At 43.9% G+C, this 15,318-nt stretch overlaps 2 protein-coding genes and 2 long non-coding RNA genes across 6 annotated transcripts in view; 2 read left to right on the forward strand and 2 right to left on the reverse strand.

The window, feature by feature from the left end:
- camsap2b (calmodulin regulated spectrin-associated protein family, member 2b) overlaps positions 1-3,910 on the reverse strand; it is a 28,606-nt gene extending 24,696 nt beyond the window's left edge. For both annotated transcript variants that reach the window (XM_076098102.1, XM_076098101.1), the window contains exon 1: positions 3,261-3,910. In XM_076098102.1, coding sequence (XP_075954217.1) covers positions 3,261-3,399 — 139 coding nt within the window. In that variant the 5' untranslated portion in view covers positions 3,400-3,910. The remainder of the gene's footprint in view (positions 1-3,260) is intronic.
- Positions 292-2,349, forward strand: LOC142956487 (uncharacterized). The gene is made up of 2 exons (XR_012956030.1): positions 292-483; positions 1,782-2,349. It is a non-coding gene; the product is annotated as an uncharacterized LOC142956487 (long non-coding RNA).
- Positions 3,911-4,236: 326 nt separating the features above from the next.
- Positions 4,237-8,096, reverse strand: ticam1 (TIR domain containing adaptor molecule 1). 2 transcript variants are annotated; one of them, XM_076098386.1, is made up of 3 exons: positions 7,841-8,096; positions 5,901-7,709; positions 4,237-5,498 (listed from the first exon to the last, which is right to left on the reverse strand). In XM_076098386.1, the coding sequence occupies exons 2-3, from the start codon at positions 7,558-7,560 to the stop codon at positions 5,470-5,472; spliced, it is 1,689 nt and encodes a 562-aa protein (XP_075954501.1). In that variant the 5' UTR covers positions 7,561-7,709; positions 7,841-8,096; the 3' UTR covers positions 4,237-5,469. The 2 variants fall into 2 exon arrangements, with proteins under 2 accessions (XP_075954501.1, XP_075954500.1); XM_076098385.1 differs by lacking the exon at positions 4,237-5,498 and having other exon boundaries at positions 5,576-7,709.
- A 260-nt stretch (positions 8,097-8,356) lies between these two features.
- LOC142956453 (uncharacterized) lies at positions 8,357-10,217 on the forward strand. Its single transcript, XR_012956024.1, has 3 exons — positions 8,357-8,805; positions 9,313-9,352; positions 9,916-10,217. It is a non-coding gene; the product is annotated as an uncharacterized LOC142956453 (long non-coding RNA).
- The last annotated feature ends 5,101 nt before the right edge of the window (positions 10,218-15,318 follow it).

The raw sequence follows: 15,318 nt of genomic DNA on the forward strand, positions 1-15,318 counted from the left end.
GGAAGTCCAGGCACGGAGAAGACTGCCCCCCTGGAGACCCCCGAGATCACAGCTCAGCACGCAACAACGTCACGGTCAGCAGTGTTTATCTCTGCTGGCTAACTGAAACTAAAAACATATTCAGCTAGGGATCGCCAACAGGTAATGATTTCTGATTCATTTCTTTTTTTTACAGGGATTAGACTATTATTACTAGAAGCAGCGCAACATATGTAACACAGCAAAAGTCATGAGAATCACTGCACAGCTGTTTGCTGATCAAAGCCTTAAAGTTCCTTAAAGTATGCATGTTTTCATTCACGTCACCATCTGATCTCATCGATCAGTCCCGCACAGCTTTAGAGGTGTTCATTCCCCCGCAGCTGGACAGAATATTCTCCTGGCTCTTCTACGTGCTTGTTGTTCTTTATTGTAAGAGGTACTGATGGAGTTGAAGAATTGCATTTCCAGCCAGCGGGCTCTTCTGAATGAGCTGAATAAAAGGTCAGTGTTGGTGACCGCTGGTTACATCACTGCTGAGATCTGAGTGATACAGCTGAGTCCAGTCAGAATCACTGTGGTGTCTGTGCTGCAGCTGATAATGTGATATATTACCCTTTGGTGAACACTCACCTTCAGATTTGGATAAATATTCAAATTACAACCTCATGTCGCTGTTGAGTGCAGTTACATTGGACCAGTGTCGAGGTAAACAAATGCCAGATATTGACCAGTAACGTTGATTTACTCAAACGTGTGTTGTGCTTAGTGTTACTTAACTTGGATGTTTGAGCTTCCCTGTGAAGACTGATGCATGTGCAGAGTTTAAACCTAGATCTGCTGAAGCACAAAGCCAGCACACACACGCTGAGAGCAGGCTATTCAGTGAAGAAGGAGGCATCTTGTGTCCCACAGTTAAACTTTCGACCTGCGTGTTCAGAGATTGTGGATTGTATAATAAGAGAGAGGGAGTAGATGTGATTCTAACAATGTTGAGCAAGTTAATTGATCTTGTTGTGGTTAAAGAGACGAGTAAAGATTAAAGGCAGATAGTTTTATGGGTCTTAAAACATGTCTGGTGGGGTTCTTTAACAACCCTTGAAGACTAGCTCTTAGGCCCTGCTGTTAAAACCCTTGTTGAGGCCAACATGGAGACACATCAGTGTGGAGACAGTAAAACTGTCCTCTGACAGTTAATACACACAAACCTCCACATGCACACATGTGTTGTGTCTCAGTACTATCAGTGCACATCTGTACAAAGCATCTTAAAAGCCATTTGTTGTCTTTGTCTTTCTTTTGAGTTTTAACTTTGGGGTTCGTACACTGCATTGTGCTTGTTTTTATAAATGGTCCTCTCTGTCGCTTCCCTTCTTCTTCTTACTGTCAATCACTTTGTTTTAAAAAGTGCCATATGCATATTTGACTCCCTTGCTTCCTACTGCATGGTCAGCACAACCGTGCTTACACAAATCCACCTCTCTGAACCTTCAGTCCAAACTTTAAGCTGATGAGAAAGTTTGTTTTTACATCCGAGCGCCACCAGATTCAAACCATCCGTCCAAACTAGGCCACGCGAGGCTCTGAGGCCTGCTTGTGAAGTGGGCCACAGTTTGCCGACAAACTGTGGCAGGTGCAGGGCGGCAGGTCGTGTTGAACCAAGACCTGCTGATGTCACCTTGTGTGTCTCTCCCCAACATGCCATGCTCTCTGAGAGTGACTCACATGCAGCTATTTGGAGCCCACTGTTGGATCAATGAGGTGTGATTCAGAGGTCTCTCTTTTGATCCGTCTCTTTCTAGGTTTGTCTGTCTGTGCGGCGGCGGACCACTCTGAGGCGCCGAGTGCTGTACATGGAGGCATTCGTTAGGAGCTGGAGTAAACCTCGGGGCTGAGAGCAGGCTGGAAGTACTCTGTGTTTTTAAAGGGGAGGCCGCCAGACCACAGTGAGGAACAGCAGACGGGCCAGAGCTCGGATACATGTAGTCACGTATGAGGAGTAATTACTGACACGCGTGAAAACATCACCGGCATTACTGTGAAGACGAGCACAACACAGCAGTGCACTGTAAGCTGTTATGTGAAGCTATGATACTGTGCTTAGAAAATAATGAATTAGTCAATTATTCAATTACCTCATCGACAGAAACTTAACTGGCAACTTCTCCAGTCCAGCTTCGCCATTGAGAAGATTTTGCATTTTTTCTTGGTTTTATATGATAACTGAATATCTGTTGGTTTTTGGACCTCTGGTCGGACAAAACAAGACATTTCAAGACGTCTCTTTGGGAAAGTGTGACGGGCATTATTCTCTGTATTCTGACATTTTATAGAGCAAAAGATAAATGTTTCAGTCATTTTTCAACCAAATGTGTCAAACACTCCCTGTTTACGGCTACTTTGCTGCTTTCCCCCCGACTAATGTGATAGTAAACTGAATATCTTTAGGTTTTGGACTGTTGGTTGGACAAAACAAGCAATTTCAAGACATTCCGTTGGGCAAAGTGGGATGAGCATTAACTAACATTTTGGTCAGATATTTTAGAACATTTGGTTTGGTTGCATGTAAACCAGTAGAAGGGAGTTTGGTTTTATAATTAGACTTATAAACAACCAGAGTACAAGAGACCGACGTGTTTACTGTCTGGATAGAATCACAAATGCATTTGCACTTTTTCAGATTGTTTTTGTGGGTGTGAGTGAATGTTCACGCGCATCGTGTTGTGTTTGCGAACGCATGGATTGAATCCAAATGCATTGAGTTTTTCTGACATCGCTCAAGTTACAACACAGACGTGGAGTCCACGCATCTGTTGATCAACAGTGAAGGCTGGCGGTACAGATCTGTAGCCAGAGTGTTGCATAACAGGCTGAGCCTCACTTCTGCAGTGGGGAAGAATTACCATCAGGCAAGCAACAGGTTGGATCAATGACACTGTGACATGATGAGCAGTGATGCAGCTCATTGACTCATGAACTCCAGGTAGAGACTGTTACAAAAATAAATACAGAAATGCATTAACCTTGAATACTATTTATTTTGATGTCACTCACTTAAAGGATAAATAGGACTATTATGCTGGTTTTGGAGACCAATTCGTATTCAATTGCTGCTATTTTATAGACTAGAAAGAGAGGAAACATTTCAGTCTCATTAAAGGCTGCTGTTGACAAAATAGTCCCCTTTGGTCCAACACGACATCTGTCTACGGTCCCTACACACGTGTTGGAGGATTATCTTAACAATGTTTGATGATAAACGACTGAGAGGCGTCACCTACCCGAGCCGAAAGCCTTGGCCACCAGCCACGTCAGGCTGCACGAGATCTTGGCCCTGGTGAAGTCGTAGTGATCGAAGCTCTTGATGGCAGGGACGATGAAGGTCCGTCTCATCCCGCTGTCGTCTGCCGCATCTCCCATCTTCTCTCTCTCTCTCTCTCTCTCTCTCTCTCTCTCTCTCTCGTTACTACACAGCAGCCGGACGATCAGTCAGCCAGAGGAACTCCTCCTGGCTGCGGATGACATCCCGTCCAAAGGAATTCAATGCAGAGAAATTTCCCCTTCTCCTGACAAATAAATGTGGGGAAAAAAAAAAAAAAAAACTTTGCGCGTGGCCTGGTTGTTGGAGAGCACGACGATGTTGGATAACACAGGGCGCTCCTCGCTTACACGAGCACCTTCATCCGTTCTTTTTTTAATGTTCCAGTGGTATCCTTAGACCCTGACAGCACAGCGCAGTTCAGCGGCAGGATTTCTGAAGATCTCCTCCCTTCCCTGACATTATTCTCCTCGGGTTGTCCGACATAACGGCGCAGCTGTGCGGCAGAGGAGGAGAGCTGTCGTCCGACGCCACCCGGGGGCCCGTATCACGCATTAACCGAATAGTCCGTTTGTGTACATGTTGTTCGTCTCTTTTCTAACTGTTTTCCTCTCTCCGGCTATCTCCTCCGCGGCGTCTTCTCTGCGCTTTTCCTGCGGCACCGATAGGAGGATAGAGCGCACTGCGCACGCGCGATCCACCCACCCCAGTCTATTCAGTCCTGACAGGAGTCATCATAAAGTAGCACGGACCAAGTTCACTGGCTCAATGGATTCGGACTGAATCCCTAATTATCTTTCAAAGGAGAAATGAGGAAAGACAGAAATGATATGTGTAGGTCTATAAACCTGGAACTATATTGGCAGATGTACAGACAATCATAATAGCTGTATATTTATGAAGGAGAGTCGTGAAGAAACGTATTTTATTGAAATCATTGAAAATGGTTTTCTATTTATGATATTCTGATAAGAAGTGTGACCCTAAGGTGATCATTATTACTTATTATTGTACAATAATTCAGTTAAAAGATGTCAAGAAAGGGAAAGAAATGTTGATTTTAAGCACACAGCACTATTCTGGTAGCCTGAGTATTTGTAAGACTTTAGACATTTTCACCATCCACACACTTCACTACTTTTAACTCTTGTGTCTCCAAACTGTCAAAGTTTCATGAACTACACAAATTAGTGTTTTCTTCATTACAGTGCTCTTTACATTTTTACAATATTTAGAGTCTTGGTATGGGTTACACATGCAGCAGATCAGATCATGTTCTTATTTAAAGAAGTCATCAGTGGTGTGAGACTCTTTTGGGCTGGAGACAAAATGATAAAGGCATGGCAGCACAGGGGAATGTGCACATGCTGAAATAGTCCTGCACCTATATGACTGAGTTTAGGCTGAATTGAGTCTCACACACACACACACACACTAGGATACTAGCCCGTCTGAAGTCTGAGCGATAGGATGCTCCTGTGGGTGTCACCTTGTTTTTTGTGACAGTCAATCCTGGCTTCACCTAAACGATTAAGAACATTGAAATACACTTAATCCCTAAAATGATGTTAGCTGGTTACTCGTCTTTTTTTTTTTTTTAACCAAGTACATTTTATTTTAGTACAGTGTAGAAAGTGCAGTCAGAATTAGAATACAAATGTAGTTATAACGCACCTTCAACAACAAGGTTACAAAGTGCATCAGAAAACACAACACGGGGAACAAACTACCTCAGCACAAATATTTGCAAAAACGAACAAAATACTTGGAGGTACAAGAAGAAAAGATGAACAAAAAAGTCAAATTAAGTGTTAATCGTTTTCAGTCGGAACTATTTAAAGCCTGAGAATCTCAGGATGCGGGTTCTGGTTAGGCCCTCTTTCACCTGAACATTAGCCAATCAGTAAAATCTTTAAATTAATTTTACACCTCAACACAATGATTTGAGTCACACACACACACACACACGAACACTTGAAATAATGATGTGCAAAATCAAGATTTCATTTGATCTCTTTTAGCTCTCAGATACCAGACCAGCAGTGTTGTTGGGCGACGCTGGCTTTGTAGGTCCTGTGAAGGCCGATGAGGCGCAGTGAGGCGTGTGTAACAACATCGCTCCCTAGTGTCCACAGTGGGCTCATACAGCAGAAGAGATCAGGAAGTACACATCACATATTGGTCAGTAGATGGCAGTCGTCTGTTGAAAATCAGAAGCATTGTTCTGCTCAATAGACTCTCTTTACGGCGTCCTCTTTCATTAAAACGCCACTGAACTGATCTTTTGAACATTTTATTGAATTTCCTTTCACCAACAGGTTTAAATACAATGAAACAATCTGCGCGTGTCAATACTCCGCGGTAGTTACAGCTCTGACATTTTAGTGTTCAGACAATAAACATGACTATTCCTCTCATTTGTCTACAAATAATTTGACTCCACAGTATTTTCCCCCCCATCTTTAAGGTTATTGCTCCTCCACTGAATCATCTTTGTCTGCACCTCCACCCACAGTCATGTGAGACTCATTACCAATTATTATGTAATTAGCATTTTCAATGTGAATATTCTGTTGTTGTTGCCGGTGAACCCTGCCCTCACCGTTGTCTTGTTCAGGTGGCACAAAGGGGCCGAGATGAAGTTTTCTAGCCAATGAAATCATCTCTTCTTCTAGCAAATGTGCTGTTGCACACTCTTTGATGAGCTGCTGTTGGGACTGGTTTAAATTCTTCAGTCTCTGCTGTCGCTCTATCTCCCTCTTCACCAACTGCTCTGCGTTCCAGATTTTCCTCTGCTTTTCAATCGTCGCTCGACAGAATAACTTTTTTATTTTCCTATCGAAGCTCCTGTTCTCCTCGAGTGGATTTATTGTTTGCAAAACCAAAGGGAGGCTATCTCTGTGCATGCAGTTCTCCCGTGGCAGAAGAGGGATAACTGTGTTGTACTTGTGTCTCTTGTTTATGGAGTTGATGAGGGCCGAGTCCGTCTCCACCTCCAGCATGCGAGTGTTGAAGTTGCGGGTGAACAGCAGGAGAGTGAAGGCCGAGTTGTCGATAGCATCCTCTACACACCTCAGGGTGCTCTTTCCGGGGATGGCAAAGTCCCCAGAAAAAGTTGCACCATCACTACCAATGACCTCTTTCACTCTTTCCCTCATGCTCTCGGCCACATCGTCATCCTCCGGTGCATGCAAGATAACAAATGAATAAAATATCGCCTCTTCCTCCTCTTCGACATCTTTACTGTCTTGCATTTCATATGGAGCGGGCATCTTGGATAGAACAATGTTTGTCGCAGTAGGTAGTGCAAAGGTCGGTCTGGTGGTTTGGTTTAGAGTCTTATTCTGAGCGATAAGACTGTCCGACTTACTGCCCTCTGCAGCTAATGCTTCATCCATCTTTGAGTGTTGCTTTGCACCAGACAGAGGAGGTTGACTGGGCCGAGGCTGAGATGCGAGGGATTGGCTAAGTGCATTTTTTGCTTCACATTCGCTGACAACGAGGGCGGGTTCGGTTTTTAGTTTGGATTCATCGGATGTTTCTGGAGCTACTCTGTCATCTTGAAACGAGGCTGTCGGAGCTATACTTATCTCTAGATGAGTAGGGTACGACGGCATCGAAGAGGTCACCTGCAGTGGGCTGGGCAGACTGTGAGCTCTCTCTGACTGATCCTGAGGCAGGGTAGCTCTTAACGTTGCGTTACCTTCGTCCAGGCTGCTGAGAGGATCACGGTAAGGCCCTGACTTGAGATCGTTCGAGGAGCACACCCACTCTGCGAACTGAGGCCCACAGACGACTTTAGCTTCCTCTGTCAGGTGACCGTGCTCCAGTTTCTCACAACTGCTTGTTTTTTGATCGTCACTGGAAAGGGCTCTCTTGTACGCCAGATTTCTCAGATATGGATCACACAGCCTCCGTTCTGACAAAACCTTGAAAATACGAGCCAACAGGACCAGAGATTCTCCTGCAAGCTCTTGAAAATGTCCACAACGAACAGCAAAATCCTCTAATTTGCCTTCACTCATCTGCCACTTTTCAACTAGCTGGGTAGCGAGGTGGTTGTTCTTCAGCCTCTGGAGTTTGTCCAGGGCACGCGCCTCTTTCTGGAGAATAATCAGACATAAGGCGTGTACGATATTCTCCTCAGGAGACTCGCCCAGCTGGAATGTCAAGCTCAGCAGCTGCAGCGGAGGTGCTTTGACTAGTATGTCGAAGACGTCTTTCAGTCCCGTCCCCTGATCTTCTTGTCCCCCGTGACTCATTTTTTCAGTTTAACCTGCTACTCAACCCTCAGCCTGTAAGAGAAGCGGACGGGATCACACCTGATTTTCCGCCATTTTCTTCCTTATTTCTTCAAAAAACTTGAGTTGTTGAGCAGAGAGGTGCAGAACTTTTATGGGCTTTCTTCTTTCTGTAAAGAGATCCAAATAAATTAATAAAGGTAGTACATTTGTTTGTATAAGTAGCCCAAATTACAAACTTGATCCACCAAGATCAAACTGACACTAAAACAACTATCATAAACCGGATGACATAACTCACCTGCGTGTCACCTGAGTCCAAGGAGCCATAACAATGAGTTGAGTTTGTGTGTTTGCCAGCTCAAACAAGGAAGTCACTCAAAGTATCTTTTCCAGTTCAGGTTCGACAAGTAGAAATCTCTTCTCTCTGAACAGGAAGCTCGCAGTGCATATTGGAGGTTGACCACAGAACACCTCTGGTGAGTCTTGTCAAACTTTTGGGATCAAGTTTATCAGTGGCTGTCGAAGACCTCTGCTAGCTTGAAACTTTTTCACAACAGGCTGATGATGTCACAGGTTGTGAAGTAAGGGAGCCCGTGAAGGACAAAAGACAAAAGCAGGAAGAAGGAAAATCATACTCTGCCTTCCAAATCCCCTTTTCTTTTACTTTGACTACGTACTTCAGATGCCCTTACAAAGTACGTACTGTTGCATGCAGTATGTATTCAGTTGAGAATAATACTTTGTACTACTACTTTGTAGTATTCGCAACTTTGTCGCAACTTGATACCTTGAACTTTGACCCCCTTGCTCGTATATCCGCTCTGCAGAGGATTGTGGGTCAGAATAGCCACAAAAGCATGCTGGCATGTGTCCTGCAGATTGTGACCGGATGCAGTACGACATCCCGGTATTTTTGGCATACTGAATGTGACATCCTATGTATTGGGGCATACTAAATCTTCTTCTGGCATACCAGATTGTTTGGTAGTATGGGAATTGGACCGCACAGATAGTTCTCCAAATTACCAAATAAGTTGCATCATCCTTAACAGACGCTTTACACAATGTAAGCATTCACCAGAATTGCTGCTCACTTCTATAACATGCACTTCGTGACACTCACTCACCTCTGTGTAATCGGATTGCTTTCAACATCGCCATTCAACACTTGTGATGAATGCGGAAGTTACTCTGGCTCCTCGTGCACAATGGGCGCAGAAGAGAGAGGAATTCTGGCTTTTCTTCCCCCCTCTCTGCAGAGAGGCAAGTGTATTTTTATCCACAGAGGAAACCTCCAACCCTGTATTTACCAGGGGTGGGGTCACGCCATGCAGAGTGCAAGCCAGCATCAAATCCCTCACTACAGTGCAGACAGAGAGCCTCTCTGTTCTTACCGCTGAGTGCAGTGTGAAATGTTTACTGTGTGACCACTTCTGAGGGATTACAGTAACTCTATAGGAAGTGTGGTTTCTATGTGTATTATGACATTGGTATGTATGTAGTGCATATACAGGATAAAACATCACCATTCAGTTGAGCTATATACCACCAAGACCGTAGCTTTCTTTTTTTAAACATAACCCCAACTAAGGGACTGTGTGGAAATCATTAGAGGACAAGTGGGTGGGGGAGGTCTGAAAAGGGTTTGACTGAAAGGACGGTAGTAATGGCATTTTTATATAACTATAACAAGGGGTGTATAGTTATTGGGGTTTGGGACTGTTTGTTTGGTGGGATATGAATACATCTGCGTTTTTTTATTTCCCTCAGTATCATACCTAAACCACAGAGATTCTCCCGCACTGAAAGGGTGAGCAGCTTTCCCCACTTATTTTGTCACTGCTATGTGACATTCACAAACCCTCCTGACTCATGTTTCCTTTTGCTGCAAGGGAAAACAGCGGTTGTTCCTCGCTGGGGGGCTGTGCTACATCTGCAGAAGACATAGAAGCGAATACAAAAAGAACGCAGTTGAAATAATATTAATTCTACTTTACCATTCACCAAATATTGACGAGATATATCGCAGATCTTTCTGCATGCACGATGCACTTAACGTTAACGTGAAATAGTCGTTGCCCCGGATCAGATGGGTGACAGAATATGGTGTAACACTGCCACTTGTCATTCTCAGGTTATCAAAAATGCAACACGCTCTTACTTGGAGGACTGTAGATGAATATTTCAGCACAATATTTTAGTCGGCCCCCCTGTTGTTGTGCGTGCCCTCCAGAAAATATTGCATTTAACAGTTGTTTTGTTGACTTTGGCGAAGTGTGTCCACACGTTTAAGTTAGAGCGGTGTGCCATATTCAGGCAGTCAGTGTTGTTAACAACCCTTTGTTGAGTTAACATGTGCATGTGTTTTTGCAGATGCCTGTGGTGTCAGAAAGAGACAAAAGAGACCGTCTAAGAGAGATTGTGGAGGAAAGATTTGATAAGGGATTCGTTAACCACGGATTTTACCAACCTGGAGCCAGAACCCATCCCTATGTACGACGGACAATCAGACATACAACTTAAGTTATACATAAATTACAACATCATCTGATCTAACTGACATTTATTCTTTATATCTGAAATCTGGTGTGGGGTTAAAAGCATTATAGCTTGATGTATAAATAAATTGGAAGTTTTAATTGGGGTACACAATTAAAGAAGTTGTACTGACTCAATGCGGTTCTGTATTGTTTTTTTTTAGTTATTGGGCAGAAGGGTGTGGCAGTTTTTGAAGTTAAAGAAAGGGTGCAAAATAATACTTATTTTTCAAAAAAGTGGAGCATAAGATACAGATTCTTCCCCACTCCAGTAACTTTCGTACGGTCCCTAACATGAAAGCACTCGCGAAAAAAACAACAACAACACACACATTCACACAGCCTCAGGATCATCCTCAGTTAGTTACATAACGGACTGCCAAACGTCCGTCTTTATTGAGGTCAGTTCTTCTAACAAGGAACACGCTCTCCCAGCAGCTGTGTTAGTCAGCCTGGCGGTAAATTTGCCTTCACCTCGAAGCAAAACATATAGTAAGAGTTCTCTGTCGGTTCGGCAAATCGTGACTTTGGACAGCTTCCGTAATGGTGTTTGGCGCAAATGCATTCTGACCTCAGCTTGTTTTAGAAGTTGAAACATTACGTTTTTTCAACTCAAACACGTGCAGCTTCACGTGGCTTATTACCATGAACTAGAATGCACAGATGTGGGTGTCTGTGCGTTTGTGTGTGTGGTTTCTGGCCGTGGGAGAGAGCCCTGAGGGAGAGACAGAGGGGTCACGTATAAGAGGCTTTAGGGCACACAAGTGAAAAGGAGGCCCTTTCTTGGACAGAGACCTACGGATTAGGATGAAAGACGTATATCAGTGGGGGATGCTCTCTCCTTTTTTTTTATCTGTCTCCCACATTCTGCGTGATAACTATTAAATAAAGAAGCAGATACAAAGACAGACACGGCGGAAGATGCAAAGAGGATGATACAAAGCCATATAGATATGATAGGGAGATAGGCGCAGAGCAAAATTTGAATTGAGACCTTGACAGATCGATAGCCTCTTTAGAATTCAGTTTGTGAGAGGCCGAGAGAGGCCATGAAGGGCGCTGCTCTTTTCCCAGCCACTTGATTCGTCACACATGCTTAGAGAATTTAACACACTCGCTTCTGGCAGGCAAATATACGCTCCACACACATGTACATGTGAAGACACACAGATACAAGGCCATGCACTCATTCAATCGAGCGTCCACGTGCACTCGCGGTCTGGCCTCTACTGAACCACTGAATGAAACACCTGCACTACAGCCACGACTGCACTCGGCAGAGAAGTTTCGCATTTTCCCCGCATTCTCTGCAGTTTTGCTGAGAAAATACAAAGCAGCATATAGCTTTAAAGTCTCACGCAACAGCGCGCTTTGTTCAGATTACGTTACGGATGGTTGCAGCTTTAGGTATGGCCCACATACATTGAGGCAAACTCAGCCCATGCGTGTGCTGTGTATTAAAGCCAAAAATAATGCCTGCGATCACACACTGAGGCTAGTTTATGTTGTTGACAAAGCGGGCCAACAGATCTGAGTTTATGTGACAGTTAACTAGCATTAATTCAGGAGCAAAGGTAAATGAAGCGGGCCTGCGGACACGACAGGGGAATGCGGTGGGGATGGGAAGACGTGTGTACTGTACCACACTGGACCATGCTTGGGTGAGCATGTAGGCCATGCCAACAACAATGCATAATACAGCCTCTGGTGATGGGGGATGGATATGCACACACACGACACCCCCACCTCACACACACACACACACAGACACAGACATGCACCCCTACAAACACACACACACACAGAAGCGCACACGCATGCACAGACATTGACGGTGATGGGGCATGGAGCAGTTTATGCTCATATCAAGAGAAAGTCTTTGATCAGTGTGACAGGAAGGGCACTCGCCCCAGAGGAATTAGCCAACTCTTGCCTCGCAAAAGAACATCCACAATAAATCTGGCATGTTTGCATTTGCAACAGAGAATGTCTGATATTTAGCCTCATTAATATGCTAAATGTATGAATATGATTTGTTCCAGCTCAACGTCCAGAGTAGCATGTCCAAGAGTGGCATGATAACCCTAAAGAGAAGAATGTGCAGAAATCCAGGTTGCGTGTATAATCCTCTGAGTCTAATAGGTTGTTAAGCTGCACAAGCAATTTACATTTGGCTTTTAAATACCCACAACCACCAGTTTTATTTCTCCTGTAGAAAATGTAAAAATAACACAATAACAGCTTCTGACTGTAACGAATTCAACGTATTGTTTATTTCTGCCTTTGGAGTCTGAGGCTGCAGTGCTTTGTCAAGGATACAGTTAGAATAAATGCTTAGTGGCACCTGGAAGTGCCTCAACATTTTTCCTGGTCCATAGTCTTCACTCCAGTTTACATTCGGCCTGATATTCTCCAAGGTATTATGTTTAATATTTACATAATGTATATTTGTAATCTAATTTCCTTGAAATTAATAATTTGACATTGTTTGGAAATACGCTTATTCGTTTTCTTGCTGATAAGATGGTTACCACTATCTGCATGTTAAATATAAGACTACAGCTTGCAGCTGGTTAGCATAGCTTAGCATAAAGACTGGAAACAGGGGAAAACAGCTAGCCTGGCTCCATAGTAGCAGACCGAACCTGCCGAAAAACCCAAATTGACATTTTTACACAAAATATTACGTAAGTAAAGATGACACCTACCTCTTAAAGATCTTGCCGGCATTAAGTAAAAAGGCCATTACAAAATGTTGGCTTCTACATCTTCAAGAAGAGATGACCTACTCATAGGAGATAGGAGAACATCGGTGGGAAAAATGGTGTGCTTATTAAGGCAAGGAGACAGATCTTTCATAATTTTGGTGTGTACCGTGTGCAGTATTTTATTTTAAACCTTTTTTCACTCATCAACCCACATTTGTTTGCTTTCTTGTTTCGTATTTCTGTGAATCTGGGCTATACAGATTAAATTGTCTTGATTTGACTTTGTAAATTGTATATCGTTTTGACCAGTGAGAAAGGTTGATGAGGTTTTTTAAGTCGTCCACCCGTTCATAGATTTGCAAAGCAGAGGAGAAAAGAAGTGACAGAATTCGGAAGAGCGTGGTGCAGAAGAGGAGAGGAATTAAAACCAGCATTGTATCAGAAATGAACAGAACTAAAAGAATAAATGGACCCAATCTGGCAGCACTTGCCGTTAGAATAGCTGCCCGTCCAAAAGCCTGTGCCCAATCCCCCATGTCACTTTTGTCCATCTCCAAACCCTGCGGATGCTCCGCTTGTATAGCAGATGCACATAACCAAAGGATGTGAGGCATGAAAGCAATGGGAAATTCATTACATATTCCTACCCCCCTCCGTTCCCCATAATCACCACAATTAGCAGACATCTGCAGTGACTCCAAAGCTGGGAATGTATTCAGGCAATCAGAGCAGCTTCACCGACAGCACTGACTGCAGCCCCCTCTGTGATGGGCCTCATCCTGAAGGGAAGCATTCCATTAGAAACTCAGTGATTAATTGAGACAGAGAATTTGCTCCTGGCGGCGAGCAAGAATGAGACCCAACAGGAGGCATCCATGATGGCAGAGTTGCACGCGGGGTTGGTGGAGGTGGTCCGGGGGTTGCCGGGGACTGTGCCACACTGTTGATGATGTGAGATAAGGTGCTCACGCCGTGGTTTCGCAATTAGCTGCATGAGAACAGTTACCAGACAACGGCTATATGAAAATGTTCTGACCCATCAAGTAAACAAAACCTGTGTGTGTCTAATGATGATCCAGTTTTTATAGCTACTTGCGTTTGGAGGCAAAAAAAGCGATTGGTGTTGATTGCTATTCCTTATATCCCCTGTTATCTTTTGTAAAACAGTTGATATTTGGATTCCCAAATTACCCATAGCACTATATAGCCCTGTATGGTGGGCATGTGCGCTTAGCTTGTCGATAAATGTAACTCATGTGTACGGTTTAACTGCTGAAACTTTGAGGGATTGGTTTGACATTTTTGAAAATGTGTTTGTGAATATTGATAATGTGAAGTTACAGCCAGCAGCCGGTTAGCTTAGCGTAGCATAAAAGCTGGAAACAGGGAAACAGCTCTGTCCTAATGTAGCAAAAAACTTAGCACCAGCTAAGCTAACTGGTTTTAGCTTCATATTTACCATAACATCTCTGGAGTCGTGTCAATGTGGCCTACTGTACAGTATGTGCTCCATCTGTAGAGGATGACAGCATGTTAGACAGCTCATTACTGAAGCAGTTGGAGATGTCCCTCTTACTACGCACAGTGTGGAACAGCCATGGTTTTAAGCCCCAGCTTAATATGTGGTCATAGTGACCAGCAGTAGCATATCGGACACTTTCCATTAGTGTTGAGTCCAGCGTCGACTTGTCTCTGGATCACACACACACACATGACAGAAGAGTAAATATGCACATCATACAAAGGCATAGCTGCACATGGACCTTATGCTAAGCAGACCTAGACTAAGCAGTTTATTAGATTTATTTAGAGAAGATTTGGCCACAAGTGGCAATTACATGATGGTAGCCAACTCTTGACCTACGACCAACGCGTCCCCAGCTACTGGAAATACTACGTTTTGCGGCGCCTGGTTAGAGCGTGCAGGAGGCCGGACATTACGCAAGAAACACAGAGGTCACATAGCCGGTTCGTTATTTGTTCAACCGACCTATGGCCGTTTCTTGGATTTGACGACTAAATGCCGGCCCTAACAAACAGAAGTCCCTGAATCTCGTAGTCTCTTAGACACTTTCATTGCTGTCTTTGTGTAAATGACCCCTCTTCTTCACCCTTGGATGTTCTTCTGGTTTTGCGCCAGTCGCATGCAAACGCCTTTAACACGCCCACTCACTCGCTGTGAGTTCTCCAGACAATGAGTTCACACATGGGCTCGATCGGACATTACATAGACTTTGTAGTAAGGAGCTGGCAGTCCGTTTAATGTCCGGTCCAACATCCGTCTAGTTAAGTTCAGGCTTGCAGTGTGTGTGAGTGTGTGAAAGGGACTTTGTTGCTCGAAAGATATCGAAATGACTGAAAGCAAGCGAAATGGGAACAAAAGTGGGAAAACTCCAACATGGTGTGGTACACTTAATTTACTTCATGCATGAATTTTGAGGTAAAACTCTTGAAATCTTGATCTGCAACATGCCTAAACATAGTGTTTCTAGCACAAGTAGAGAGGAGTCATGAAGTCAGCAGCCTGGCTC

The sequence above is a fragment of the Anarhichas minor genome, unplaced genomic scaffold (assembly GCF_050575085.1).
Source record: "Anarhichas minor isolate MPS153535 unplaced genomic scaffold, ASM5057508v1 ptg000024l, whole genome shotgun sequence".
Classification (NCBI taxonomy): domain Eukaryota; kingdom Metazoa; phylum Chordata; class Actinopteri; order Perciformes; family Anarhichadidae; genus Anarhichas; species Anarhichas minor.